The sequence below is a fragment of the Carlito syrichta genome, unplaced genomic scaffold, assembly GCF_000164805.1.
Source record: "Carlito syrichta isolate Samal-C Ts95f unplaced genomic scaffold, Tarsius_syrichta-2.0.1 Scaffold288211, whole genome shotgun sequence".
In the NCBI taxonomy this organism is placed as follows: domain Eukaryota; kingdom Metazoa; phylum Chordata; class Mammalia; order Primates; family Tarsiidae; genus Carlito; species Carlito syrichta.
In genome coordinates, this window is record NW_007232307.1 from 113167 (window position 1) to 124932 (window position 11766).

General features: G+C 37.2%; 1 protein-coding gene across 16 annotated transcripts in view; it reads left to right on the forward strand.

Moving 5' to 3' along the window:
- The window catches only part of UBE2D3 (ubiquitin conjugating enzyme E2 D3), a 42539-nt gene extending 38146 nt beyond the window's left edge, over positions 1 to 4393 (forward strand). For 12 of the 16 annotated variants that reach the window (XM_021710170.1, XM_008053501.1, XM_021710167.1 and 9 more), the window contains one exon: positions 1362 to 4393. In XM_021710170.1, the coding sequence (XP_021565845.1) occupies positions 1362 to 1407 (46 nt within the window). In that variant the 3' untranslated portion in view covers positions 1408 to 4393. Of the gene's footprint in view, positions 1 to 13; positions 64 to 267; positions 270 to 1361 lie in introns of those variants that run through there. The other 4 variants (XM_021710166.1, XM_021710164.1, XM_021710165.1 and 1 more) reach the window with 4 other exon arrangements.
- Positions 4394 to 11766: the final 7373 nt, after the last annotated feature.

Here is an 11766-nt window from a genome sequence, read left to right on the forward strand (position 1 = left end):
CTTGTTCAATTAGGTACAATAGGTTAGCAAGAGAGTGGACAGAGAAATACGCTATGTTGTAGGGTAAGAGGATCTGCACTCTATGGTGCGCTTACGTGGTACTGCCAGCACTTGAGTGCTGCATGCTTTAAGGCACTGTATTAACTAACAAAAGGTAACAGATGTGGCAGTTGTCTGAAAAGTGTACATTTAACTGCTTGATCTCTGTTTAGTGTGAAAGCCTATACCTGGTAATTATTATTGCTTGAAAGTTATTGCATGGCAAAGCAGTTATATCGCACTAGTAAAAAATGGGAATTTAAGTAATATTTCTTTCAAGCTACCATGGTGTTTAAATTTTAGCTTGAGACTTTGTACCAATACCATATGGAATGTGGTGATTTACTTCAAATTTGACCAGGGTAGTAATGTAAGGGAAAACACTTAAACCTAAGCATCTAAACTAAAATGTTCATTACCTGACAAGCATGCATTAGTGCCAGCTATACTTTGTGTCTCCTTGTATGCTAATATTAAAGTGCTGGCTTTTTGAGAGGGTATCCTTAACTGAGATAACAATGAATTGTTAGAAAGAGCTTTTTTATATGTTAGTAGAGAAGTAATTGAACCATGTTTAGGTCTTGGTTTTGAAATAAGGCTAGTTGGTGTTTTTAAAGTTCAAACTGCCAATAAAATGCAAAAGTTATCCTGTGCCTTTTGTATGTTAATTTCTTAAGATTATTACTGTTTTTGTTGGAGTAAGTAGCATATGGCATGAGTGTAGTCTAGGGGGAGATTGATAGTATTTATCAATATGAGTAGTCTTCTTAGTAATAACCTTGCTTGTGTGTGAATTACCTGTTGTTGATCTGGTTGTGCTGGTTGTACTCCTAGGAATTCCTTTCTCCAGGTCTTATTGGGGCTTATTAGTCTCATTTACCACACTTTTAAAATAACATATGTGGGTCTGATTAACAAAGCCACTCACATCCCTTCTTTAAAATTACTGCTTCTTAGCATCTTACCCAGTGTCTTCTTCCTCTTCTGTCTCTAAGTCTCAAAGGCATTTTCTCTTCTGATAATACCCAGGACCAAGTAATTTGTCAAAGCTTAGGATTTTGGTAAAATGATTGGTTCTGGCTTTGATAGAAATTTCTCTAGGTGGCTAAAATGTATATGCTATCCTGACATATATCCATGATAAACTGTAAACATTTTTTAATGTAAACCTGTCAGAATGAATACTAGTTTTTGAGTTTCTAAATTTAGAGAATTAGCTCAGTGGTGGAGAGAAAAGGGCTTTTTTTTGTTGTTAGTCTCCCAATTTCGGTGTCAAGTTTATGTTTATTATTATGTTTAAATAACATCTTTTTTATTTACAGGTACAACAGAATATCTCGGGAATGGACTCAGAAGTATGCCATGTGATGCTACCTTAAAGTCAGAATAACCTGCATTATAGCTGGAATAAACTTTAAATTACTGTTCCTTTTTTGATTTTCTTATCCGGCTGCTCCCCTATCAGACCTCATCTTTTTTAATTTTATTTTTTGTTTACCTCCCTCCATTCATTCACATGCTCATCTGAGAAGACTTAAGTTCTTCCAGCTTTGGACAATAACTGCTTTTAGAAACTGTAAAGTAGTTACAAGAGAACAGTTGCCCAAGACTCAGAATTTTTTTAAAAAATGGAGCATGTGTATTATGTGGCCAATGTCTTCACTCTAACTTGGTTATGAGACTAAAACCATTCCTCACAGCTCTAACATGCTGAAGAAATCATCCGAGGGGGAGGGAGATGGATGCTCTTGTCACATCAAAGGAAACAGCATTATTCTAGCAGCATCCATTCTTGTTTAAGCCTTCCACTGTTAGAGATTTGAGGTTACGTGATATACTTCATGCTCATAACTGATGTGGCTGGAGAATTGGTATTGAATTTATAGCATCAGCAGAACAGAAAATGTGATGTATTTTATGCATGTCAATAAAGGAATGACCTGTTCTTGTTCTACAGAGAATGGAAATTGGAAGTCAAACACCCTTTGTATTCCAAAATAGGGTCTCAAACATTTTGTAATTTTCATTTAAATTGTTAGGAGGCTTGGAGCTATTAGTTAATCTATCTTCCAATACACTGTTTAATATAGCACTGAATAAATGATGCAAGTTGTCAATGGATGAGTGATCAACTAATAGCTCTGCTAGTAATTGATTTATTTTTCTTCAATAAAGTTGCATAAACCAATGAGTTAGCTGCCTGGATTAATCAGTATGGGAAACAATCTTTTGTAAATGCAAAACTGTTTTTTGTATATACTGTTGGGATTTGCTTCATTGTTTGACATCAAATGATGATGTAAAGTTCAAAAGAGTGAAATATTTTGCCATGTTCAGTTAAAGTGCACAGTCTGTTACAGGTTGACACATTGCTTGACCTGATTTATGCAGAATTAATAAGCTATTCAGATAGTGTAGCTTTAATGTGCTGCACGTGATACTGGCAGCCCTTGAGTTCATAGATGGACTTTTGGGACCCAGCAGTTTGGAACATGTATATGGAGTGTAAGAAATTTATTTTCCAGGTGCAGCCCCTGTCTAACTAAAATTTCTTTTCACGTGTACACTTGACAGCTGAAAAAAACATATGGGAGTAATAATGGGTCAAAATTTACAAAATAAAGTACTGTTTTGGTGTGGGAGTTGTCATGAGGCTGTGTTGAAGTGACTTACCTATGTGGGATATTGAGTATCCATTGAGATGGATTTGTTCAGCCATTTACATTAATGAGCAATTAAATGCAACAGATATCATTTCAGGTGACTTAACATGAATGAATAAAAGTCAATGCTATTGGATTATTTTTTGTTTGACAAGTGCTATCTGTGCCACTAATTTATCTTCTATATATAGTAACAAGGGCATTACCATTCTTCACCTTTCTAATTCTGATCCTGTAGTTTTGATTTTCCTATTTTGATTCGCCCATTGCTTTATTTCTTAAAGTTCTAGCACATCTGTGACTTCACTTCTACATTTTTGCACTGCTTACACTTAGGTGCAATCTTATCCTTGTCTGCACACAGATGTGGAAAGCTAGAAATAAACGCTAAAGTTTAATTTTTATAAACTTTTTAATTTGTAGTTTGGACATGATTTGTTGACTTAAGGTTCTTCTCTAAACAAAGTGAAATGCATGCCTTCTGAAGATGTTCTGACTTTGTTGATTTTGTAATAAGCATTTCATTGGGAAATATCTGACTATACAGTTTTTCCAATAGTGATCTTTTTCATTTTGTTTTTTTGCTTAAATAATGACTCCAGGGTAGATGACATGCTCTTTAAACATTTTATAATTTAAATTATGAATGAGAAATAACTGCTCCACAAGGTAAGAAATACTGTTCTTTGGCTCTATTTTCAAAATAATTACTTGAGACTCATGTGCTCTCAATAACAGCTTTAGTAGGCATATCACTTCTTGAAAGCCAAACATGAATAGAACACATTTATGAAACCACGGTGGATCCCTAATTGGCTTTCACATAGACGTTTTTAGCCTTAGACAACCCTTAGGTATTTGCAAGATGACTTCCTAAAACCATTGTCATAGTAATTAGTGAATGTTTCCAGTTCTCTTTATCTTTGACTTGATGCTTTTATACATTTCATTTGTCACTTCTAAGGGAATAAGCCATAGAGGCTTCTCCAGGTTTAAGAGAACAGTATTTTAAAATACCTGGAAAACCAACATTTTTGAATGTATGGGCACTGGACGTGAGATCATCTACAATGAGACCTTCAAAAGAATCCAAGAGATTTCCTTTTCCCCACCCCATCTAGTAATTTGATATTAGTGCCATGTGTAGGACTAAAGTCCCACAGTGAAGTGAAGATTCACAAATTGATTTTGGCTATTCCTACATCTCAATGCATAAACCTATAATTGAGGTCCAGTTGACCTGTCAGAGATAAATTTACATTTTAAGTGACAGTCTTTTTCTTGGGCAAGTTTGCAATGTGATAAACTTTTTTTTAAAAAACTGATTAGTTTGCTTTTTTGTGTGGGTGTACTCACATTTTAAAGTATGAACCACAGTTAACTAGTGGTCTCAGGGGTAGTGAAACACTCACTTTTTTTTAATGGCTTAGTTGAATACTTAGGGTACTGCTCATGCTGTGTTAGTGATGGGGGGGTGGGTAACTCAAACTAGCCATGTTTTGTGTTGGCATAACAAAACTGTTAAATGATTGTTGATTACACTTTTAAGTGAATTTGTCTTCTATTTTATGAGGAACCCAGTGCAAGTCACTAAATATTGTTTAATAGTGACATCTGCATAAGACTTGTAATAGCTAAAAGTTAATGGAGCTTAAAGGAATTGTTATCATTAAAGTCTGTGTTTAAAGACACTTTGGTCTTACTCAGTATTTCTAGCTAACATGAAATCCACACTTAATACTGTGTGCGAGCTTGGTTTTGAGCTTCTTAAGACAGTTACTAAAAGAATTAGGATGATGGTTCTCAAAATGTAACTACTGAAGCCAGGCTTGGTGGCTCAGCCTGTAATCCCGCGCTTTGAGAGGCCAAGGTGAGTGGATTGAGCCCGTGGGTTCAAGACCTGGGCAACTTGGCAAGACCTCATCTCTACAATAAATCAAAAAATTAGGTGTGGTAGCGCGCACCTGTAGTTCCAGCTACTTGGAAGGCCGATGCGGAAGGATCGCCAGAGCCCAGCAGGTCAAGGCTGCGGTTGCCGGGAGCAGCCACTGCCCTCCAGTCTGGGCGACAGAGTGAGACTCCAACTCAAAAAAAAAAGTAACTACTGAGATTAACAGTCTTAGCATCATTTGGGAAATTCCTTAAAATAGTTATCAGACCCCATCTTAGGCCTGAATCAAATTATGGGGTAGAACCCGGTATCCTGTAATAAGAGCTTTCCAAGTGATGATGCATGGTGAAGATTGAATCATGTTTTGGAAGTCTGTCTAGCACTTGTAACCAACTACGACCAGTATCTCTTGACCCTGTGGGTTTTGTTTCGTTTTACAACTCTTGTCTTTTGTGACTATAGAGAATGCCTCGTCTATAAGTGTTATTTCTGATATTGACAAACTCATAACACTTTGAATTGTAAGTAATAATATGGGTTGGTTTCCACATTTACACTTGGAATACTGAGGTACATTAATGCCCTACAGTTAATTTGGGTAACAGCAGTACTGGGGTGTATAATTTAGCCAATGATTAAGTATTTGAAGGTAATCAGATGGGAGGGGGCACATAGCAATAAGGTTTACCTGATCCAAAACTGGCGAAATGAGCATCAGTGTTAGGCCCATAGTCTTTTACTTATATAATGACTACTTGTACATGTACCTAATCCTGAATTGTTGCCCACGTACATCTTTAAAGTTAAATAAACATAATCAGGTACAAAAACCAACCTAACTGTAGTTAGCTAGTTTAAGAAAGATTTGAACCCAGGTCCCCTTCTGACCCTACGCTAGGCAACTTTTTTTGACCCAAGTGAAAATGGTGCATGTTAGTGTTTCAAGATAGCTATTAAAACTTTTACTTGTTTTGGAGTGATGGGAAAATGCATGGTTAAAGGTACTTGGGAGCAGTTTCAAAACATGACCACCGCCCCCCCTTTAAAAAAAATGGAGACACCATGTTAATCAAAATTGAGACTGCTAGAAAGACTAGAAAGATTGGAGATAGTTGAATGAAAGTCCCTCATAACTATTTTGTATCATTTCCTGCTACTCTTGTAACGATGTGCCCTTTCTGGCCTCATTTTTGGAGAATTTTGTATGATTAACTCGGATGCACAAAATTTTCTGATAATTGTTTTCTTAGAATATGGTCCCACTGTAAATTATTCCCAAGCTGTACAGTTTCTGAATGAGATTTTTTAATTTTGAGAAGCCCTATTAACTTTTTTTCTGTATTGTAGAAAGTTTTTATGAAATAGTTTTTACTTTTACCGACTACTGACTGATGATTCTCAATATAACTTCTTGATTCCTTGTTTATCATTAATTTTGAATAGTGTCAAGTAAGGCAGAACAATTAAGTACTTCCATGCCATACTGGCTTGGGAGCACAGTTAAACGTTTGCTGACTTTCCAACCATTTCTCTGCTGCTTTGTAGCTACCAGATATCCACATGACTATCTGGAAGACATTTTTTTAAATGTGTAAAGCTGGCTTTATATCTACACAGACACATATTCCTACCTCTTAGTATCCTCTGTAAACGTATGAGTTACTTTAGTTGCACTGGCCCAGAACTTAAGCACTAACCTTGACTCTTCACACTTCACCTCCAATCAAATTTAACGTCAGCCCTCAGAGTCTGCCCATTCACCATATTGACTGCTGCCACTGTAGACTAAAGTTCTGATAACTCTTATATGGATTACTGCAATAGCCGCCTCAGTAGGTTTCCCTGCTGCTTCTTACCACACGCTTGACACAACCCTTTTGAATCATGTTACATCATGTCATGGTTTTCCTCCAAGCCTCCTAATGGCAAACCAGAGTAAAAGCCATTCAGAGTAAAAGCCAAAGTATCAAAAGTAATCTGCAAGGCTGAAAATGACTTCCCTACTGTTATTTCTGCTTCATCCCTAATCACTCTTGCTGGCCTCACTAACCATCCCAGCTCCCTCAGTTGAGGCACACCCTGGACTCTGCTGAGACTTGAACACAGTGTCCTTTCTCCCACATGGTATTTGGCTGTGTTCGTCCCTTTGCTTAGGATCATCTTATCCCACATACATATGGCTACTGCTTTTCCAACCGTAGGTCTCTGTTAACCTCCAACTGTAAGTCTGTTCAAATATTACCTTTTCAAAGTGGTTTTTCTTGACCATTCCATATGCTATGCCAACAACAACAACACTATAGAGTGCATCATGGCATATTCAGTGTTATTTATCTTACAGATAAACTTACTGTCTCTATTTTAACCTCACCACAGCTCTACATCTTCTGAAGACAGATATTTATTTTGTCTGTTTTGTTCATGAAGGACTAGATGACTGCTTGGCACATGGGTGGTCAAATATTTAATACACAAATGACTTATAAGCCAAATGGTAGTCTTTGCCACAAGTACTCCTTGCTTTTCTTTATTTCTAACTTCAAAAGAAGAAAAACTTATATTTTAAAAGTTATTAATGGAATCTTTTTTACTCTCTGGCCACCATAAATAAAATAAATACTAGATAGTGAGTAAGTAGACATTTCAGTTTCTAACAATATTAGTGATTACCTGACCAATTCTGTGAAACAGTAACTAAATCTGCTGGCGGAGAAACATTTTTAATTTTTATCTTTAATGTGTTTTTCTATTAAGAAATTAAAGAGTACTCTCGGACCAAAGCCAAAATTAAACAGGGAACCAAAAAAGGAAACAACATACTTATAAGCCAGCTTTTATTTTGAGAACACTTGAAGTATTTCAAAATAACTTGACCTTTAATTTTCATGGCCCTGGCAAAGCCTAGGATGCACCCAAGAGTGGTGTCTTGGCCTATCTTGAACCTTGGTGCTTTGTGGTAGGAGAATATTCTGGTAATTTGTAATAATATTTTGACTTTTGTGAAGATTTTCAGCCTTAAATATTACTACCTAGGAGGTCTCAGAAAACTCAAGCAGGGAATTTAGTTCTTAAAGTGGCTCCAAATCAGTAGAGCAACCAGCTGCTAGCAGAAACAAACACTCTTCGGGAATTTCATTAAAGCTCACAGTTTAAAACCAGCAAGAAAAAGTACAAAGGAACATAGCACCATGAGTGGAAGCCATCAATTTGCAAGAAATTCAAACATTAAAAATGTCATCAAAATTGGAAAAGAAGTCAAACTATTCACAGATGACATGATCTTGTATTTGAAAAATTTAAAGAATTCATTAAAAAGCACTTAGAGCTAATAAATGAATTTAGCAAATTTGCAGGATACAAGACCACACAAAAATCAGTTGTATTTATTTATTCATTTTAAAAAATGTATTTTTTGAGTTGGAGTCTCACTCTGCCGCCCAGGCTGGAGTGAAGTGGCATACTCACAGCCATCCCAACATCGGCCAGAGCTCCGGTGATCCTTCTGCCTCAGACTTTCAAGTAGCCAGCACTACAGGCACATGCTACCATGCCCGGCTAATTTTTTGATTTATTGTAAAGACAAGGTCTCACCATGTTGTCCAGGCTGGTCTCGAATTCATGGAATCAGACAATACTCTCACCTCAGCCTCCTACAGTGCTGCAATTACAGGCTTGAGTCACCACATCTGACCAAAAATCAGTTGTATTTAACCAACAACGAACAAACTGTAAATGAAATTAAGAAAATTCCATTTACAACACCATCAAAAAAGAATACTTAGGAAAAAATGTAACTAAGCAAGTGAAAAATTACACACTGAAAATTATAAAGCATTTCTGAAAGAGACATCTTATGTTCATGGGTTAGAAGATTTGATATTGCTGAGATGACAATGACCCTCAAAGCAATCCACAGATTTAATACAATCTCTGTCAAAATCTCCATGACTGTTTTACAGAAATGGAAGATTTAAAAACTATGGAATTGCAAAGGACTGCAAAGAGTCAAGCAATCTTTTAAAAGATCAAAAGTAAAAGACCATACTTCCCTATTTCAAAACTTAATAGCCACAATAATCAAAATAGTATGGTATATATGTTTATAAAGTGGGTTTATAAAGATAAACATATATACCCATGGAATAAAAGTAAGAGTCCAGAAATAGACCCATGCATTTATAGTCAACTGATGTGGAAAAGGAACCTAGGTCATTCCATGGGGGGAAATAATAACCTCTTCAGCAAAATGGTGTGGGGAAAACTGGATATCCATATGCAAAAGAATAAATTTGAACCCCCACTTCACATCATACACAAAAATGATCTCAAAATGATTAAAAGTCACAAATGTAAGAGGTAAAACCATAACACTCTTAGAAGAAAACAAGGGTGCTGGGCTCGGTGGCTCAGCCTGTAATCCTGCGCCTTTGGGAGACTGAGGTGAGTGGACTGCCTAGGACCGCGGGTTCGAGATCCACCTGGGCGGGCGAGACCTCATCTCTACAATAAATCAAAAAAAATTAGCCGGGCGTGGTAGCGTGCGCCTGTAGTTCCAGCTACTTGGAAGGCTGAGGCGGAAGGATCGCCAGAGCCCCAGCAGGTCAAGGCTGCGGTGGCACTCCAGTCTGGGCGACAGTGAGACTCCAACTCAAAAAAAAAGAAAAGAAAACAAGGGTATTTTTTCATGTTCTTGGGCTTAACAATTTTTAGGTATGATACCAAAAGCACAATCAAACTTGAAAAATAGATAAATTGAAGATCATTAAAATTATAAATGTGTCAGCCGGGCTCGGTGTCTCGGCCTGTAATCCCAGCACTTTGGGAAGGCCGAGGTGAACAGATTGCCCAACTTGGCAACTTGGCGAGACCTCTCTCGATGATAAATCAAAAATAACCCAGGCGTGGTAGCGCAGGCCTGCAGTTCCGGCTACTTGGAAGGCTGAGGCGGAAGGATCACCGGAGCCCAGCAGGTGGACGCTGGGGTGGCCATGAGTGTGCCACTGCCCTCCAACCTGGGCGACAGAGTGAAACTCCAACTCAAAAAAATAATAAATAAATAAATAAATAAATAGAAATGTGTCAAAATATGATAAAGTGAAAGAGTAACCTACAGAATGGGAAAAATACTTGCAAATCATATATCTGATAAGGGTCAAATATTCAGAATACAAAAAACAATTCTAAAAGCCAACAAGAAGAAACTCTATTAAAAAATGCAAAAGATTTGAACAAACATCTCCCCAAAGAAGATACACAAATGGCCAACAAATACATGAAAAGATTAGAGAAATGCAAATCAAAACCACAATGAGATATCATCACTTTATACCCATTAGGCTGGGTATAATTTTTTTTAAATAGAAAATAATAAGTGTTGGTGAGGAGTTCGAGAAACTGGAATGCTTGTTGATGGGAATGTAAGTTGGGGCAGCTTCTGTGGAAAGCAGTTCGACAGGTTCTCAAAAAGTTGAATATAGAATTACTATAATAGCAATTCCATTCCTACTCAAAATAATTGAAAACAAGTATTCAAACAAATACTTGGAAATAAATGTTCATAGCAGCACTACTCACAGTAGCGCCAAAATGGGAAATAATGAATGAATAAATTGTGTTATTTCCATACAATGGCATATTATTCAGCCATAGAAAGGAATGCAGTATTGATACATGAGGCAATGTGGGTCGATCTTTAAAACATTATACTAAGTGAAAGAAGCAACATAAAAGGTCACATATTGTATGATTTTATTTATACAAATATCTGGTCTAGTTAAGTCTATAGAAACAGAAAGCAGATTTGTGTGTTCAAGGGACTAGGAAGAGGGAAGGATGGGGAGTGACTGCTTGGTTGGTACGCAATCTCCTTGTGGGTGATGAAAATGTCTTGGAACTAGATAGAGGTGATGGTTGTGCAACACTGTGAACACACTAAATGTCTCAGAACATTTTTAAATGGTTAACTATATGCTATGTACATCTCACCTCAATTTTTAAAAATCAACTACAAAATATAGTAATAATCAAACTTATGTAATACTTTTTAGGTGCCAAGTATCTATGAATTATTTACTTAGATATATAGTAACTCTTAATTCTCATAACAAACTTGTACACTTATTATTCATGTTTATTTGTTTGTTTGTTTATTTATCTGAGTTGGAGTCTCACTCTGTCACCCAGACTGGAGTGCAGTGGCCGCTCCCGGCCACCGCAGCCTCAACCTGCTGGGTTCCAGCAATCCTTCTGCCTCAGCCTTCTGGGTAGCTGGAACTACAGGCACGTGCTACCACGCCCGGCTAATTTTTTGATTTATTGTAGAGATGAGGTCTCACCAAGCTGCCCAGGCGGGTCTCAAACCCGCGGTCTCAGGCAATCCACTCACCTCAGCCTCCCAAAGGCGTGGGATTACAGCTGAGCCACCGAGCCCGGCTTATTTATATGTTATATTATCTCTATAGATGAGGCAACTGAGTAAAAAGAGGTTAATGATTTGCCCAAAGTTACTCATCTAATGGCAGAGATTAGGATTTAAATCTAAATGATTGGGTTGCAGAAGTTACCTTTTAACCATAAATCAAAGAAGTTTAAAATATAAATAAAGAGCAAGAGATTGTTAAAATTATTGGTCAGATTTGAAAAATAACCAAAAAGCAGTTCTTCCAGAAATTAAAAAAAAAAAAAAGACTGATCAAAACTTTAAACCGGGTGCAGTGGCTCACGCCTGTAATCCCAATACTTTGGGAGCTGGAAGCAAGAAGGTTGCCCTGAGCCCAGGGGTTCAAAATCATTCTGGGCAAATTGGCTCCCAGGCTGAAGTGCAGTGGCATGATCATGGCCACCGCAGCGGCATTAAAATTAAAATTACATGAGATATTCAATACCCTGTTATAAATAGACTTTGTGCTGGATAATTTTGCCCAATTGTAAGCGAATGTGAGTGTTCAGAGCACATTTAAGATAGGCTAGGCTAAGCTATGATGTTTGGTAAGATAGGAGTATTAAATGCATTTTTGACTTATAATATTTTCAAATCACATTGAGTTTGTTGGGACAAAACCCCATCATAAGTCAAGGTGATCTGTACTGTATATTTCCTATGATAAACAACTGAATTGCCGGGCTCGGTGGCTCAGCCTGTAATCCCGTGCCTTGGGAGGCTGAGGTGAGTGG